Genomic DNA, 19,666 nt, shown 5'->3' on the forward strand with positions numbered 1-19,666 from the left:
AAAAAGGCAAAGCAAAACTCAAGAACCGAAAAAAAAGTAGAAATTCAAGCAAGCGAAAAGATTTTCATATATATCATCGAATGATATATGTAGAATATTCTGATCAGTGTGTTATTTTTTTCTCTAAAAGATTTTATTTGATGTTTTTGTTTTTCCCCCAATTATTTCCATCATTCGTTATTTAACTTTGCTCTTTTTTTCTCTCATTCTCATCATCATCATCATCATCATTAAAATGTTCAGCCATTCGCATTTCTTCTTTGATTATATATATAGTCGATATGAACTTAATGAATCATGATCATTATTTTATTAGAATATGATGATGATGATGATGATTATGAAACAAAAGACGCCTCTGTAGAAAATATTCCAAGAAATTTTTTTTTCTTCTTCTTTCCATTCGTTGATTAAAGCAATCATAATTAGCTTTCACTCATTCTCAATTAACGAGAACCGAACCAAAAGAAAGAGAGAGAGAAAAAATTTCATACCCAAAAAAACCAAAACCGAACAAAAACAATCCATCCATCAAAATGACGACGATGTTTTAACCATTGTTTATGAAATGTGTGTCGGTCGGTATGTGTCAAATGATTATTATCGATTATTTGCGTTCCGAAATATATATAGCAGAATAGTATAGCAGAATTCGGCTTGTTCATATAAGTGTATGTTTGTTCTGAATCACCAAAAGAAGAAAAAAAACCAAAAGGTGAGTCATAGCCCTTATGTAGAATCGATAAGAATTCTCAATTCTTTTTCGGAATGTGATACATGGAATGTATAACTATTTTTTTTTCGGTTCGGTTCGTTTGTTCTGTTAAAACATTTGCAACAAAAATAAAAATACCATCAAAGAAAATGCATCCATATATGCTTCTACTTTTCAAAAAGGTTTTCATACAACTATTAAAATATAATGCTTTTATTTTTCAAATTCCAAAATACGCATATATATTTTGTTTGGAGTGGGTGTGGGTGAAAATAGTGACAAAAATTTTTGCTGGTCCGGATAGAGTAAAAATATTGTGCTAAAAGTTACTTTTATTTTTATTTTTACATTTTTTTTTCGGGTTCCAAAATGTTTGCCCATTTGAAAATGATGCGCAGAACATCATGACCGGTTAACATTTTTTTTTTTTTTGAAACATAAAAAGATATAGACGTGTGTGTGTTTCCTTTTTTTTATAACTGTATCGCCTGTATACCAACAACAACAACAACAACGATAACAGAGAAATACCGATTTCACGGCCAAATTCCTATGTCAAATTGCGTTTATTTTTTTTTCTTCTGTGGATTTTCGTAGCTTCTAGCAAAAAAAAAGAAAGAAAGAAAATTGCGCTTCCATTGACCGACTGACCGTGTCTGCGTACGTGCGTGTGTGTGTGGTAATAATACGTTCAGGTGCATTGTATGTTTTTATGGAATTTTTTGGTGATTTAATTTTCTTTTTGTAGTTCTTCTTCTTTAATTAAACATTAATTTTGCTAATTTTAAATTATTTATTTATTTATTTATTCATTCATTTTTTATTAGCGAACGGATTAAATATTTCAACCAAATAACTAACTAACTGCCTAACTAACTGACTAACCAATCAATCAATCATTTAATAATGATAATAACACTAATAATAATATTGTGATTTATTAATCAATTCATTGATTTTCAGTATTTTGAAACATATCAAATCAAATGATATCAATCATTTTCATATCAATATTATTAAAATTACAGGAACTAAACATATCAAGATGCAGAATAATGACGCCTCTTTTACTTCCACTTCATCTTCGTCTCAACACCATCATAATCAACAACAACAACAACAACAACAACAACAACAACAACAACAACATCAACAACAACAACAACCACAACAATGGTCATCATTTTCACGTCCAATGTCAAGTCAAGCAATGACAAAACGTGATCGTTATCAATATAGCCCGTCCATGTCATTATCGGCAAGTACATCACCACAGCCACAATTATCACCATCAAATAAACAACCATCACCAATAATGATGATGATGATGATGAATAAATCACCATCAACATCAACAGCAGCAACAACAACAAATAATATTGCTGCACGTAGCCCGACAGATCAATTATTAGCCAATTATCAATGTGGTACATTGAATGCAAGTACACCACCATTATCACGAAGACGAAGACATTCAAAATTACATTTACGTATTGCATCCGAATTAAGTGTTGATCAAAGTGAAAGTAATTCAAATACAATATCAAATATTAGACAACAAGAATCTAATAGTTCGATACAGAATCTTAATCAAATTAATAATAATAATAGTAATGTACGACCAATGAAAGAAAGATATCGAATTGTTATATTAGGATCAAGTGCTGTTGGTAAAACAGCAATTGTTGAAAGATTTTTATATGGTCTTTTTTCTGAACGTCATTGTGCAACGGTTGAAGAATTACATAAAGGTGAATATGAAATACCCGGTGGTGGATGTATACCATTAGAAATTCTTGATACAAGCGGTTAGTATTAAATTTTTTTTATATATAATGTATTTTAACTAACTAATCAAAAATCAAAATAATCTTATGGCATTAATTATCATCATAATCATCATAGGATCATTTGAATTTCCAGCCATGCGAAGATTGGCCATTTCTACAGGTAAAATACATTTGATTTTTTTTTTTGTTGAAAATTAATTAATTAATTATTTTTTTTGTTTGTTTGTTTCGAATAAATTAATTAATTAATCAATCGATTTTCTTTTCTTTTAACCAAACCAATCATTAATCATTATTCGATACAGGAGATGCATTTGCATTAGTCTATTCAATCGATGATCAATCATCATTTGAAGAGATAAAAAATATTCGTGAAATGATTAAAGAGATTAAAGGTAATCAACAACCAATGCCACCGATTGTTGTTGTTGGTAATAAAGCTGATCTTGATGATGATGATGATGATGTTGATGTTGATGAGAATAATGATGATGATGATGATGATAATGATGTTGATCATAATAATGATAATCAGAATGATGAACAGGATCGACAGAAAAAAATCACTAAACAAACAACAAAACGACGACAAGTTAAAATGGAAATGGCCGAATGTGAATGTATTGATTGGGAACATGGTTTTGTTGAATGTTCAGCTAAAATGAATAAAAATATTGTGAATATTTTTTCCTGTATGTTAATACAGGCACGTTTAAATGGAACATTAAATGTTTTACCAAAATATAGCTCAAAAGGTCATCATCATCATCATCATCATAATCATCCACATATCCAAGATCATCATCAACAACAACAACAACAACAACAAGGATCTGGTAATCGTTTTCAACAAAGACGACGATCAAGTTTACCAATAAGTGAATTATTTCATCGATCATCATCATCATCATCAACAACATCAAGATCGATAAGTGGACATGGAAATTCATCATCATTTACAAAGAATAGTTGTACACCTTCTTAAATCACCTAATATTTGTTTTTCGTTTTCTCTTTGATCACCATCCATTTTGTGAAGCAATAGAATTGATTTAAAAAAAAACAGCAATTGCAATACACATCACTCTACATATCAATCGATGTTTCTTCTTGTTGTTTAGTCATTTTTTTTTGATTAACACTAATTAACTTCATTTTTTTTTCTTCTAAATCTAATGCCAATCCGAACCAACCAACCCCGAATGCAAATAAGCAAATCATATTACACTGAATATTCACTTGAATAATCACCAAAAAAAAATATGCATATCATTAACAAAAAAGGGATAAAATCAAATCAAATACATATCACAATGTTGTTTATTCTTTTCTTTATTCTTTGTTTTTTTGTCAATTTTATTTTTCCAAATCAATCAGATTGGTTGATTATGTTTTTTTTTTTTGTTTTGTCGGAAGAAGAATGAAATAAAATATCAATTTTGATATCCGATCAAAAGATGGCGTCACCAGTTGTTGGGGTCCAACAAAAGTCATCATTCAAAATAAAATGATGATGATGACTTGGCGTGTTAATAATCTCATTGGGTTTTTGTATAGGATTCTTTTTCTTTTAACGATTTATTTTTCCACCATTTTCATAGAGAGAAAATAGCAAAAAAAAAAATAAAGGATCTAGACTCTCGGCGTCGGCGACGAAGACGACGACGGCGGCAAATATATAAAATTTATTATTATTATTGTATGTGTTTGGTATGTGTATGTAGCACACCCAAAAGCAAAGTTCATTGTCTGATGGTTAGATTTTTTTTTTTTTTTGGTTGGATGTATCTGTGTGGATGACTGCTGTATTTTTTTTTTCTTGTATAAGTGCAACACTGTTTAATTTTTTCTTTTTGGTTTGTATATGAAAATGTCTATGTGAAATGTGGATGACGATGGATGGATGATGGTGATTGACATGAACGAACCAAAACGAACTAACAAACGAACGAACGAACGAAAAACAAGAATTTAGTGACGATAGACAGTCACAATGTGTGTTGTATATTTGAGATAGTATGTGGTATATACACACACAATGTTTGATGATTTCCGTTTGACTGTGATTTTTTTTCGTTTCGTTTAGTTTAGTTTTGTCGGTTTTTGTTAACCAAAAAAAAAAAGAAAAGATATTGAATAAATGAATGAAACCTTGATATGTACCTTGATATAATAATAGTAGTATTTTTTGTTTGTTGTTTAGGTTCATGTCAATAATAACGAAAAAAAAACAAATAAAAATTTTTAAAAAAATAAATAAATGCTCCATTCATATAAATAATGATTAATGATTGATTCTTTTTGGATTGGAATTTCCGTTGCATATATCATATATTGTAGATATTCAATAATAATCAATTACGTTGGTCATTGGAATTTTCTTTTTTCTCTTCTTCGTTAGTTAGTATAAATAAAGAATTGGAAAAAAATAACCCGGCATTTCGGGTCATCATCAACAACAACATCAATGATTGGCAGGATATTTGGCATGGTTATAATAATAATAACATGACATTTAAAAAAAAGAAAAATTCCATCGAAAAATAATGAGAATGACCCGAAAAAAAACAGCAAGCAACATAAATTCTCAGACAGCCACACACACACAAACACTGTCTCTATACCTTTTTTTTTATTGGATATATATTAGAGTCGGTCGGGTAAAAAAAACAAAAATTATTTATTTCGGTATGTATGGTATGCGCGATGAACAACGGATAGAGAGAAACAAAAATTCCCGATTTTTTACATTGGCAGCAAATAAAATAGAAGAAGAAAAAAAAACACAGCAAATCTCGAAATAACTTGTTACCTGTTTACATTAATAATGGTGAATGTTTTTTTTTCAATATTTCATCATCCGGCGTTCGGTTCAGTTTGGGTTTTAGTTTGATAATAATAAAGGTATTTTTTTTGTTTTCCCCTTCTACCAGAGATATATCTATCTCTTTCTTTCTTTCTTTCTTTTTCCCGAAATATTTTCTAAAATATTTTATCCGTTAACAATCGATAACGAATGATGATGATCAAGTTGGCTGGCTTATACATATAACCAGGCCAGACTTATACAACAACAGCAAAAAAAAAGTAGTTAAACAACTAGACGAATTAAACATCATCATGGTTGATTGATCATCATCATCATCATATAACCTGTTCGCAAAAGTTATGACAAAAATTTTAACTATGCCGTTTTTTTTTACCTTTTCGTCGTCGTCGTCGTTGCTCTTGTATTGAATAATGTTAATATTTTTGTTGAAGAAAAAGAAAAATCAACCGAATTGATGCCGAAAAATTTCCTGAAAGTCATCCAATGATTATGGTTGTTGTTGATGATGATGGTGGTGGTGGTGGTCATTTATAATGACCTATAGGGCATTCAAAACTGAAAAGAAGAGAGAAAAAAAATGGCCAAAACGGGCCATTCAACTTTTTTTTTGATCACCATCATTGTTGTTGTTGTTGTTGTTGTCGATAATCATTATGAATGATGATGATTATGATGGTTATATATGTAATATAAAAGAAAGAAAGAAAAAAAAACATTGAACAACAATGATTTTCAATGTAAATAGGCCACAATCAATGAATTTAATTTTTCTCTGTGTGTATGTCTTTTTTGGAATATACATTTTACTACTACCATTATTTCTATTCAAAGCAAAAAAAAATGAATGAAAAATTCCATTGAAAAATATAAATTTAACTCCTTAATTCCATCGAATAGTTGTCTCTTTTTTATTATCTATTTATAGTTTTTGGTTCCCCTGTTTGTTTGTTTGTTTGTTATATCTATGGATAGGAATTTGCTATTTTTTTAATATTCATATTCAATTATTATTGGGTTTGATTTTTTTTAATATTGAAAATTTTTCTGTTCTTTCATATTGACAACAGATCATTTTGTTTGTTTGTTTGTTTGTCTGTTGAAACAAAACATGTTGACAAATTAGGCGTTGGAAAAAATAAAAAATAAATTCCAAATAGTTTTTGATTCCATATATATAATCAACGAGTGATCACATCAAATGATTTTGACCATATAAAGTTAGCAAAAAATTTCTAGTTCATTCACAAGATTTTTGTTCATGTTGTAATTAGAAACAACAAAAACAAAACAAAACTGTTTGTGGATCGCCAACACACAAAAACACATCCATCCTACTTGATTCAATTTTGAAATGTTGAAATTATCATTATTCGAACTGATTTCATTATATATTCGATAGGATATTTGTATCCAATATGTACATCATCATCAATTGGATTATCATCAATCCAATTTTTTTCGATGGATGTAGGCCATCAACATTTAACGTTAACAAATTATATATCTAAAAATCTAAAATCAATAATCAATCAATATGAAATCAATTAACGAATGAAAAAAAACAAAAAAATATTTATCAAAAGTTCAACCGGAATTTCGGAGGGGAAAAAATGAACATGCGCTTTACAACTTCCGTTGCGGAGGAGGGCAAAAAAAATCAATAATCTTTTAAATTTTGGGAAATAAATTTTATTGGAAAATTGTTTTTGTCTCTAATCGTTGTTTATCTCGTTTATCTCGCAAGGCGTTAAATGTTTACGTAAAATACAATAATGGTGGTGACAAATTAAATCCATTTTTTAATTTTCATTCAATCTATTTTTCTTTTTCTAAACAAACAATCAAATAAACAATCAATCGATTGATTGATTGATTGATCAATTTTATTTATTTATTTGTTTGTATTTCCGTTGAATCATTATGAATTAATTTACCTGAAAAAAAAGAAACTTTTTTTTAAAAAAATATCATGATTAAAAAACATTCATAAAAAACAGGTGACACATTGTTGTTTGTTTGTGCTTTGAATTTCCCTCTTTCCTGATTTTGTTTTCGTCGATAAGGCAAAAAAAATGCTTTATGGGAAAAACCTATTACCGACGCTTATCTTTTTCGTATATTTTTATCGCTGATTTTCGCTACTGGAACTGATTGACTTTCTTAACGAAAAAAAAAATTTAATCTTTTTTTTTAATGAAAAACATACACAAATATTCAACAGGTCGTCGTCGTCGTCTGTTGTTGAAAACAATATGGCAAACAAAAAAAATGAATAGTTTTTGACCGGCTGCTTGGCGACAACACAACCGGATTCCATACCGAACCGAATAAATGCCACAGAAAAAAACCCATCATCATCATCATCATCATCATTCACATAAAGATATGATAATGAATAAAGTGGGCAACAAAAAAAATGTCATCAAATCATTCATCCTCATCAGTATTTCTTCAGCCAAAAAAAAAAATTTCGGGCGTCATAAAAAAAATTTTAAAACGTCCTATGACCCTTGTGGACTGAGAGAGAAAGAAAAAGAGAGGCAATTCACCCCTGACCTCATTCACAGTAAATTGAACTACCACTACCATTATCATCGGATTATATGAATTACCATCTTTCAATACATTCAACTCAAAGAACTCGAAGAAGAAGAAGAAGAAAAAATTACCATCGACAATGATGAATATTGAGAAGAAACAAAATAAAAGAGAGTTCATCGACATTACTTAGTCTCTATATCTCTCTCTCTATGAAGTTAAATAAACTGAAGACACACATATATTTCAACCAGAAAAAAAGCGGAAAAGAAAATATTTGCCCAGTCTCTTTCGAAATGATCAAATATTTTCCCATTCAAAAAAAAAAAACTATTCGGCTTTTTTTATGGGTGGCAGTATTTGGCGATGATGATGATGATATTTGATGGTGGTGGTGATGTTGATCATTCTATAGCCCAAACAAAACAACCGAAAATACACATCCGTTTGAAAAGAATATGCAAATATTATACGGACATGCGTATTATTCAAAGGATAAAACAGTTTGTTTTATTTGAAAAAAAAGAAGAAACATGTCTTAAAAGCCGGCATTTTTTTTCTCTCTCTTCTCTTAACTTATTCAGATCATCCACAAATGATTTCGAAATTTGAACTAACCAAAATGATTCGTTGAATTTCTTCGTTGTTGTTGATGATGATGATTAAAATATGCGCGTGTACCGATAAATGGTTAACAGAAAGAGATGCGGATTAAAGAGAAAAGAAATAGATGTTAAATCACCCATTTAAATGATTTGAATGTTTTTTCCATTCATATAATATTTTTCTGTATGACCCTAGGCTTCTTCTTCAGCAAGAACAGAAAAAAAAACTCTATCTGCTTCTCTTTCTGTCGTCCCTAGTGAATGTTTATCATCGTCATGTTTCTCGATTGAGATAGAGTCGAAATGAAATGAAATAAAATAAAATAAAATGAATGAACCGGTGTGGTGTCAGTTTTTTATTTTATTTTTGGGTGAGCCAAACCAAATCAAAACTAGTATACTAGATACTAGATAGATTTTCCTAATATTTTTGATCTACTCGATTTTTTTTTTTCTTCTTTGGTTGGTGTTCAACAAACCAGACATTCATTCATACATGATAGTTTTAGTATTCGATCAGTATTCAAACTATCCAGTAGTGTTTAATGTGTTTAATGTGTGTGTGTTTGTTTGTTTATTTGATTCAAGATGTTTGTGCTTTTTTTTTTTGATTTAAATAACCGGATGATGATTCAAATCAAATCATTTTTCTCTGCTCTGGAATCAATCAACATTCAATTGACAAAATTTTCTACCTTCAATTCTCCACCGGTAAGTTTGATTTTTATTTTTAATTTAATTTGAAAATAGATTTTTTGTTTTTTGAAGCCAAAATTCATTTGATTTTGCCACAACGGACATTCACATTCAAAACAGACAGTTGATAACGAAAAAAAATTCGGGCCATTAACCGGCATCGATTATTATTATTATTATTATCAACATTAAAATCATTCAATCAATTCGATGAATGCCTTCTGTATTACTTTGTCTGGTTTGTCCGTTTGGTTGTCGGTTTATCCGGCGGCTATCTATTTATTTATTTTTTCCTATTAATTCAATGGTGCAATGCACCGTTTCTGCTTGGTTGAACGGGCAGGTTATGTTTTTTTTTGTGGCTGGTTGGATGATGGCTTCATATTTCTTCTTCTTCTTTTTTTTTTGTTGAAAAAAAAGCCGGTTGTGCATGAATGCTGTTGCATGTTTTATATTCTTTTTTTTTAAGGCCAATCTATACCCGAGATAACCGATGATGATGATGATGATGATGAAAAATATCTGGAGCATACACAATATATGTATCTGGTATGAATCGGTCAGATATTTTGCGTTTTGTATTTCCTTTTTTGTTTCTCCAACAAGCCAAAATGAATCTTTAAAAAAATGTGGATTGTGTATTGTCGAAATCATCAATCATTTCATTAGGATTACCGATTTGTTTGTTTGTTTGTTTGAATTATAACCGGTAAATAAATAAATAAAAAAATATATATTCAAACACGAACATTCAATCAATTCAGTTATCGAAAATCTCAAAATATCCATCAATTGATTGATTGATTGATTGATTGATGGACAACTATTTCGACTATTTTAATCTATTGTTGTTTGAATCAAATCAAATCAAATCAAACAAACGAACGAGTGAAAAAAAATCAAATTAACAACAACAACAACGAAAACGATGACACAATTTTTCATTCATAAGAATCAGATACGACGAAGAAAAAAGTAAAATAACAACGGAATGAAATCATCATCATAATTGCAATTTACGATTGCAATTTTTTGTATTGTATATTGCGTTAGTTTTATGCATAACATCCAGTACAACAACAGAAGAAAAAAAAACATTGAGAATTACGAATGACAAGACGATGATGATGATGATAAAACAGGTTAAGAAAAGAAAACTTCCGGCTCCATTTTTGTTAATGTTAATGTATTTTTTCCATTGAAAAAAAATATGAAATAATTATTTTTTCTTTTTTTGGCATTTTAAAATTCTCATCTCTCTCGTTTGTTTTGTTTTGTTTTGTTTTTTTTACAATCTTTTTTATCGTAGTAAAATTTTTTGTCGTTTTCGTGATTTAGTGATTCTTATGAATCGTTGTCGTCGTCGTCTTCGTCATCGTATATCCCTTATACATTTCATTCATTCATTCATTGGATTTTTAATTCATTTTTCTTCTTCTTTCACTAAGAAATTGATGATGCTATTTTTATGAATCAAATCATCATCATCATCATCATCATCAAATTCAGACATTTCGGATTTTTCTCATTTGAACCAGCCAAACAAGTCAATCAGTCAGTTAGTCAGTCATTCATTGTCAGTGATATGTACAACTTTAAATCTTTTTTTTTACTATCTTTTTCTCTATCTCTATCTCTCTGTGTGTGTATGTTTAAAAAAAATTTACAAACATGATTATTATCCCTTTTTAGCCGTCTTGTTGTTGGATAAAGCTTTTCTCTTTTTTTGAACACACACACACGAAAAATGATGACGCCACATTATTTCCGAAATCCAAAGAATGCCAAACATTCCTTTTAAAACAAAAAACAAAAAAAAAACATTGATTGAGATTGACCATTCACAACAAGATACAAGATGAAGAAATTTGTTTCCCCTTTTTTTTTATTTTCCCTGAAATAAAATAAAACTGGATACTCTTTTTCTTTCGAAATAAAAAGAAGCATCCATAATAATAATAATAATAATAATAATAATTCTGGTTGATATTCATCAGGTTTTCAGGTATTTTTTATTTTCTCTTTACAGGTATAGTTACACATTGATTACAGGTGAACGAGAAAGAGCAGAGAGAGAGAGAGAGAGAGAGAGAGAGAGAGAGAGAGAGAGAGAGAGAGAGAGATGGACGTCACAACTCGTTTTTTTTTCCTGTTGATTTGTGTAAGTGTGTACGGTTTATACACGTATGTAACGCCCGCAATATTTTTCATTTTAAATAGAGAAAAAAAAATGATGATTATTAGGATGACTATGGTGTCGAAATAGTGTAGGTAGGTAGATCTTTCTCTCAATTTTTTTTTCTTCTGATTTTGATTTTGAATCCGGTTGAAATATAAAGAGAAATATCAAGAGTTTTGTATATGTGTGTGTGTGAGTGTGACGATGAATAAAACGTCTAGTTTTGTTTTTTTTTTTTGAATCGAATCCCATCACACAAAATACAGCAGAAAAAAGAAAAGAAAAGAAAAAAAAAATGTTTGGCGTCAAACCACTTTAATCGGCTACAAGAATGATGACGCCTGATAGGATTTTTATACATTTTTTTTCTGCTCAATATCCCGTTCGATGTCTTATGTGTGTGTGTGTGTTTGTCTACTGTTTTCAAATTTTTTTCTTGTTTTTTTTGATTGATAAAAATTTTCAAAAAATTTTTCTGGTTTAAATTTGTTCACTTTTATCATCGGTGTTTGGTGTTGGTGATATTTTTTTGATTTGATTTGATTTGATTCTGAATGACCAAATCATTTTCAGATTTGAGATTGATTGATTGAATAAATAAATCGAAATAGTCGTTGATATTGAAATTCTGCCAACAAACAAAAAAAGAAGATTATTTTCTGTGTTTTTTTGTTTCAATTTGTGTCAATTATTATGGTGATTTTCAACAACAACAACAACATTAGCATAATTCATCTATCATCACAATTTTTGTTTGTTTTTCAACGCTTCCGAAATTCCGGATTCAAAGATTCGCAATTGAAGGAAGGTGAGTGTTGTTGACAAGCACATATATCACATGAAAAAACATTATTTTAATCATTGAAAGAAGCAGATATTTGAGATAAAATAATAGTTAGCCGGCTAATGATGATTATTTGCGTGCCAGTAAAAAAAAAGTGTGAGGCACCGGTTGAATTATGATGATTATGCAAAATGATGCATTTCATTGAAGTTTAAAATTTTATCATTATTCATTCATGTGGATAAAACACCGATTAGATAATAAATAGATAAAAACTTACTTAAGTCGAAATAGTTGTTGGCCTTTTAACTAACTAATCTATACTATAACTAAACATATGCCAAATGGGTAAAAGGTCTAACCATTATCATCATTAATTTTGCCATTTAAAAAAAAACTTGTTGCACTTTTTTTTTGTTGCATTTCTCATCATCATCATGATCATCATCATGTGTGTGCTAACCCACAGCCAATTTTTTTTAGTTGTTTTTGCCCTCTTCCTTGATTACATACACACACACAATCACATCACATAGATAGATGAATACAAGGCTGACGACCTGATGCCTGAATGATAACATTCACTCCCAGACTATTTTGTTGTTGTTGTTGTTGATCGTTGTTATTCGTTCGTTGATTTTGTCAAATTGAAAAAAATATTCGATTCAATTTTTTTGAATTTGGTCTAAAATGGCCAATTTTTTTTTCTCTTATTCTTTGGTTACAAAATAAATATTTATTAACCCGGTTGTTTTCACACACTTTTGGATACCAAAATAATAAAAAAAAATTTGACGCCGTCTATGTGACATTAGTGTTTTAATGACGCCATCAAATTCATTTGTGGTTCTTTTTAAAACCGTGTACAGGATTCTTTTTTTTTTTTGTTTTGTTTTCAATAAAACGCATGCGTATACGCATGTCACATGTATAATATATTATATCCATAATCTATCAATTGCGTATATATTTGGCGTGAATATCTTTCCTCTTTTTTTTTGTATCCCAAGGAAATGAGAAAAACGACGACGACGACGATGAGCAAATACAAAAAAACGAATGAGCTTGATGTAGTAGCAAAAGCAAGCTACAAGTGGTGAGAGAGGATCATTTTTTTCTGGGGAAAAAGAGAGGGGGGAGCATGGAACCAGGCCTGATGATTATTATATTCACTTCTTGATGCATTCAACATACATAACTCCTGGTCTATGTCTAACCATTACATACATACATGTATATATCCTATTCGCGAATTGAAGAGTATAGAAAATCCAAATGAAAAATTTTTTTTTCAATATATCCATTCAATATTCGATTTTGGTTGTTGTTGTTGTTGATTTTGATAATATAGTGAGAGAGAAAGAGAAAAACAATATTTCGCACATCAAACTTTTACTGTTAATTTTTTGTTTTGTTTTTGTTTCCCAGTTATAAACACATCAGTTAAAGATTAAAGTTTTTGTTTTTTTTTATTCAGAAAAACAAAAAATCGATGCAACCGCTAGTCTCATAATTCAATATCAACAACAACAACAAAAAAAAGTACGCCATGTGACGTTGTTATGATTCGAGGAGAAAAGTTTTTTTCGTTTTTTTAAAAAACAAGGTAAGTCGAATGAATTTTCTTTTGGAAAACGTATATGATATTTATTGATTTCATTTCTTCAGAATCTTTCCAATTAAAAACAAAAACAAAACAAAATCATAATTCCTGGTTTGTTTGTTTATTTTTATTTTTTTCATCATTCTTACCTGTGTGTGTGATAATAGCCATTGCCAATCAATCAATCGATTCGATGTTTTGTTTTGTTTTTTGTTTTCTGCTGTTGTGTTTATACCTGGTTGAATTGATTTAGAATTGAATTGTATGTAAGTAACCCTGAATATTTTTTTCTTACTTGCTAGACAACGACTGTACCTGTACACACACACACATAGTCTAGCTTCATCATCATCATTGTTTAAAGGTAAGGAAATTTATTATTTATTTTCTTCCAAAATTGATAGAGATGTGATGATTGTCATTTTTTATATATACTTTGTGTCCAAAAAAAATTTTTCTTATTATTATTATTATTATTATTTAATCGATCATTCATCGGACTCACACAGACACAGACATAAATGATCGCAAAAAATACCTAACAAAATCATCATTTGAAATTATATTATACAAAAAAAAATATTATTATTTTTGGTTGTTTATAATTTTCAATTCAATTCAATTCGATGATTTTCCTTTATATATTTATATTATATACTACATAGACATCATTTTAAGCTTTTTAGCCAATCGTTGTTTCGGTGTGGCCAGACCTTTTTTATATTTTTTATTATTTATAGAAGAAGAAATATTCATCGCTGTTGCTATTGATGATTTTTCTGACGATTGTTGTTGCGTATGATGATGATGAATTTCTCCTCTTGTTTCAATAGTGCCTGATTTTGTTGTTGATGATGATGATTGGCCATGTTTTTCAATTTTTGTTGCCTGTTGTTGTTGTCTACTATTAATGATATCAGCAGCATTTATATTGCCAATCATTGTTGTTGTTGTCGTCGTAATCATTTTGGATTGCTGCGACGAATTTTTTAAATTTTTTCGATTAACACTTATACCGCTATTCATTGTTGTTGATGTTCCAGGTTTCCATATTTTATCATTAGCAATATTTTGTTGATGATCTTCAGGTGTATCTAGATCCATATAGATATAATCATCATCTTCACGTTTTTTACTTTCAATTATTTTAATCAATTCATCATCATGTTGACGTTTTTTCTTTTTCTTTGATTTAGGAAATAATAACAATTCTTTGCCAACATTTTGATCACTATTTAAATCATATGGATCATCCATTGATCCTGGTGAGAAAAAAAGAAAAGAACCAAACAAACATGGCAATGATATTTATAAAATCAACAACAATAATAATAATCATAATAATTACTTACTCCTGATAACATCCTGGGCAAGTTTCATATTAACTTTAATTTTTAAATTTGAATTTGATGATGTATCTGCTGTATCGACTAAATCTTTGATTTTTGTTTCCTCTGGATTCATTGTTAATGTTGATGGCTGTGTTGATGATGATTGTTGTTGTTGTTGTTGCTGCTGCTGCTGATCGATAGTATCTTTTGATTTAATTTTGATTTGATCTTTATTATCGTTTTGATTGATTTTCTTTTTCTTTCTTAAACATCGATTTAGGTCACGTATAATTTTTGAACAATTAACAGCTCTAGGTATTAATTGTTGTTGTTGTTGCTGTTGTTCATTAGTGGATCGTTTTGATTTAGATTTCTGTAACCAGAATCTTAGCTTTTCTATCAATGCTGCAATACCCATCGATAGATGTTTAGGTGGTTGATTTTTAAGATTTTCTTTTGCTAATTTTAATATATTTGGTGCAGCATACCAATTGGTCAATTCATAACTGGGAAAATCTAGACCAGGTTTTTCCAATGATTTAAGAAAATCATTGATCGATAATTGCTTTGCAATATTTAAACTATGTAGAAAATAGCCACCAAATGCAATAGTATCATCATGTGTGAGTATCGAATAAATCCAACCATTTGGTATGAATATTGTTTGGCCTTCTGTTAATTTAACTTTGAATACATTCTCTGCATTTCTGTAGAACATTATTTCATGTAGATTTTCTGATTTAATCCATTTCTCAAAATGAGCTAGATTTTCATTGCTAGGTTCAATCATATAGAATGTTTGTTCACCTTTCATTATATGATACCATGCGGATGCAGCACCAATATCGATATGAAAATCATTATATGCATTACGCATTGATAGAAAACAATATTTTGTTAGTAATGGCTTAAAAGGCACATCCGGCCAATACATATCGACCCAACTAAGACGTTGTACAATCCGTGGTGGTATAAATTGTTCACCTTTAATATTTTTCGACATTATCACACGAACCGCATATACATCCTGTCGTTCGTCATGGTTAAGTTTAAATTGATTCAATAAATAAGATAGTTTAGTTTTCACTTTGATCTGGCGAGTAACTTCGATTGCATCGACTATCAAATCTTCGGGATAGTATTGATGAGCTGTTGATAGATTGAATTGCGGATCGATTGACATTTCTAAACCATTTTTTGATTCGACTATAATTGGTCGATCAAAACCGCTTAAAATTAATTCTTTCAATGATAATTGTTGTCCACGCATACGTTTCACATCGATCATTGATCGTGCATCCGGAATCGATGTTGAACGTTTTAAGTAGTTGATAAAATCCGGTGTTCCCGTTTGTATAGGTAATTGATCGGCATTTTCAGCATTTCGATTATGACGATGATGATTTGTGATTGTTTTCAATGTAGATGGACCTGTATATGGACGACATATTTGACAATAAAATATAGATGTTTCTTGAGCTTGATGGACTAGTAGATCAGCACATTCTAAATGAATTAAACGTTGACAATTGTTGCATGTTATTGATGATGAACCGAAAATGACGCCATCTTTATTATTATTATTTGAACTCATACCCTGACCACAGATGCATAAGGCCATAATATTGCTTGATGATAAAAATTTATTGGTGAATTTTTAAATAAAATGATGTATCTATTGAAAGAATATTCATGGTCAGAATATCATGATGATGATTATGATGAAAATTGAATCATCATCATTGATTGATCGACACTTACTTACCAAAATGTTGATAATGATGGCAACCATACCAATTATTTGAATCGACATTTATTTTTCATTCAAATTGAAATTGGAATAGCAGTTATGTGTTTTATACACAAAAAGTATGATGCTTGGCAGCGCGCATCCAAACAAACAAACAAACAAACAACAGGCGATGAGCAAATGTATTCAAAGAAGAAAAAAAAACACTGTATTTTTTATGCTGCTCAATTTTTTTTTCGATGTTGTTCATAAAATACGTTACAATGTCTGGTTAAATTATTTAATTGGTGATTGGCTTTTTGTATATTTGTTTAGTGTGAAATAGCAAAACGAAAAGGCAGTAGCATAGCCGCAGCATCATATAATGCTGCTTGTTGAGCGCTTGTTGACTTGATGTTTGGCGTGGCGTGTGATGATATTTGTGGTGGTAAAAAGGAAAGGCGAACGAAAAACGTGTCTTTCACCGAAAAAACAACCACCACAAATCGACGAACCAAAATCAAAATCGAATCAACGATGAAAAAAAAATTCGAAACAATGTGACTTTTTTTTTTGTTGTTTATTTTGTTTGTTTTAATGTCATTTCAAAATTTTTCTAACTTTTATTTTTTGTTTCATTCCAGATTCTAAGATTCCAAGCGACCAATGATTTCAATATTTTTTCAACAGGACAATCGAATCCAATCATCTCAACAACAACATCATCCTAATATTTTTCCTGAGCTACAAATGGGGTTTTCACAGTGATTTTACACAATCATTATCAGGTTGTTTGTACCAAGAAAAAATAGAAACAAGATAAATCATCCTATTCTACAATCATCCAGTGTATCAGAAAAAATTCTTGAAATTTTATGGTACAATATTATTCTGGTTGATTCGTTGAAAAAGAGGATTTTTCTTTTCTTTTTTTTCCTGTGTTAAAAAAAATGTGAGATCATTGTGAAAGCTGTTTTTGTATTGCTCAATTTAAATCAACGCCCATCAATTCATTATCAATTTTTCAAAAAAATTCTTATTCTGTTTAAAATTTTCTTGAATGTTTAATGTAAATTTTTGTTTAAAAAATTGTCAAATCTGTCACTATTTGTTTCAAAAAGAAAAGCAAAAAATAATCAATAAAATGATACGTTGACCTAATTTTTTTTGTTTCTTGTCCATGTGATGTATGCGTGTTGTGTGCTATGTGTGTGTGTGATATTTTTCTTGGGAAATTTTCTCATTTAAAAGGCCATCATTTGTTGAATGCATGCTACATATTTCTTCATTTTTTTGTTACATTTATTCACACACATAACACAATCCATATCCGAGTTTATCACATGTTTTGAATTTCAACCAAGAGATGGCGATACAATTGATTGAAATTTTTTATTTTTTTGTCAATTTAAATTTCAAATTAAAATATTTGCTTTGTTTCGACCTTTGGCCTATCCACCATAGAAAATGATTTCATTTTCTGTTATCGCAATTGAATTACAAGACAAGATACAATAATTTTTTTCGGATGGTTTTGTGTGATTGATCAGTAAAAAAAAATGTATCACAAAAATCGATATCATTTCAGTCGATCATCATCATCACCAGGAGATATTTTTTTTATTTTTTTTGCTTGAAAGCCGTGGGAAAGTCTGGTTGTGGATATTTCTTGGTTAATTTTTCTTTTCGCTTCAGTTTTTAGCATCAATTTATCGATCAATTGATATCGTTTTGTTTTTTACATCAAAATTACTTTACAAACCAAAACTTATTACAAGTTTGGAACCATAAACACACTGACGATAATGATGACAACGAACTATATCGAAAAAACAAAATGATAATCAAAATGAAAAAATGAATTTCATCATTTCATGATCAAAAGCAATCAAAAAAATGATTCGACAAATGGAAAAACAAATTCATTTTTAAGGCTGAGAAAAATTTTCTTTCTTTTTTCGATTAATAATTTGTGACAATCAGAGAGAAAAGTGATTAATTCATAAAAACTGATTGCTGAAAGAGAAAAAAAAAGAAGATCCTCTTTGGTCCGTATCCTTGTGTGTAATAAGAAAAATATCCGGGCATTGTTTTCGGATTGTTTGGTTGGTTTATTCTTCGTTGGCCACAAATGATTTATGGAAAATTTCTTTCTTCTTTTTTTATTTATTTATGATCGGATTGAATTTTAGAATAAAAAAAAAGTTTAATTAAATTAAACTTTTTTCTGTCTAGCCATAACCGTAATCATCATTATCACCATGATCATCATCATCATTCAAAATGGTAGATTTTTCTCTGGGAACCCGAATTTAAAAAAAATCAAACGGCAGCTACCACTTGCTGGTTGATCATTATTTTTTTTATTTTTTTTTTTTTGGTTCATTCTTGCTTACTGTGAATGATGATGATTATCATCATCATAAGCAAAGTGCAAAATGGATTGCATATGGTTTTTAGTTTGTTTGTTTGTTTGTTTGTAACACACACATATATAGGCAACAAACCAAATCCAAATCAATTAATCATTGAAGATGATGTTTAGATTTGTTGTTTTTTTTTCTTCAATTTCTCACTCACTGTTTATCAATGAATAAATGTGTGTGATACACATGGAGAGATGAATTTGTTTGCAAAAAAAGAAAATCTATCAATTTAAAAAGAAACAAAATAAATGAACAGATAACATATCTAAATTTTCAAATTGAATCCGGTATTGTATTGTGTTTTTTTGCATTTTGTCCGAGAATAGCGAGGGAAAGAATGATTGATAAGACAAAACTTATATAATTTCGGGATAATAATAATTTAGTTACAATATTGAGAATGTCCGTAACATTCTCGACATTTTATCAAACATGACTAT

General features: G+C 29.5%; 2 protein-coding genes and 1 long non-coding RNA gene across 4 annotated transcripts; 2 read left to right on the forward strand and 1 right to left on the reverse strand.

Annotated features, from left to right (window-relative positions):
* The first annotated feature begins 1,146 nt into the window (after positions 1-1,146).
* LOC113793652 (uncharacterized) lies at positions 1,147-3,811 on the forward strand. Of its 2 annotated transcripts, none has more exons than XM_075824999.1 (4): positions 1,147-1,417; positions 1,744-2,523; positions 2,621-2,665; positions 2,811-3,811. In XM_075824999.1, the coding sequence occupies exons 2-4, from the start codon at positions 1,761-1,763 to the stop codon at positions 3,488-3,490; spliced, it is 1,488 nt and encodes a 495-aa protein (XP_075681114.1). In that variant the 5' UTR covers positions 1,147-1,417; positions 1,744-1,760; the 3' UTR covers positions 3,491-3,811. The 2 variants fall into 2 exon arrangements, with proteins under 2 accessions (XP_075681114.1, XP_075681113.1); XM_075824998.1 differs by having other exon boundaries at positions 1,148-1,417; positions 1,543-2,523.
* A 10,124-nt stretch (positions 3,812-13,935) lies between these two features.
* Positions 13,936-18,153, forward strand: LOC142646351 (uncharacterized). Its single transcript, XR_012847304.1, has 3 exons — positions 13,936-14,104; positions 17,137-17,360; positions 17,445-18,153. It is a non-coding gene; the product is annotated as an uncharacterized LOC142646351 (long non-coding RNA).
* On the reverse strand, positions 14,236-16,692 carry LOC113793692 (lysine-specific demethylase 7B-like). The gene is made up of 2 exons (XM_027343754.2): positions 15,093-16,692; positions 14,236-15,002 (listed from the first exon to the last, which is right to left on the reverse strand). Exons 1-2 carry the CDS (start codon positions 16,690-16,692, stop codon positions 14,398-14,400), a joined length of 2,205 nt encoding a protein of 734 aa, XP_027199555.2. The 3' UTR covers positions 14,236-14,397.
* Positions 18,154-19,666: the final 1,513 nt, after the last annotated feature.

Source organism: Dermatophagoides pteronyssinus, unplaced genomic scaffold (assembly GCF_027571235.1).
Source record: "Dermatophagoides pteronyssinus isolate colony J.1.1.1.1 unplaced genomic scaffold, Derpt_VIB-CSIC_2022.12 sq0003, whole genome shotgun sequence".
Lineage (NCBI taxonomy): Eukaryota > Metazoa > Arthropoda > Arachnida > Sarcoptiformes > Pyroglyphidae > Dermatophagoides > Dermatophagoides pteronyssinus.

Bases quoted from the DNA above. Each gene is read 5' to 3' on its own strand.
- LOC113793652 (XM_075824999.1), top strand. From the start codon at position 1,761: ATGCAGAATAATGACGCCTCTTTTACTTCCACTTCATCTTCGTCTCAA. The intron at 2,524-2,620 runs GTTAGTATTAAA...TAATCATCATAG, and splicing joins AGAAATTCTTGATACAAGCG to GATCATTTGAATTTCCAGCC. The intron at 2,666-2,810 runs GTAAAATACATT...TATTCGATACAG, and splicing joins AAGATTGGCCATTTCTACAG to GAGATGCATTTGCATTAGTC.
- LOC113793692 (XM_027343754.2), bottom strand. From the start codon at position 16,692: ATGGCCTTATGCATCTGTGGTCAGGGTATGAGTTCAAATAATAATAAT. The intron at 15,003-15,092 runs GTAAGTAATTAT...TTTTCTCACCAG, and splicing joins TGCCCAGGATGTTATCAGGA to GATCAATGGATGATCCATAT.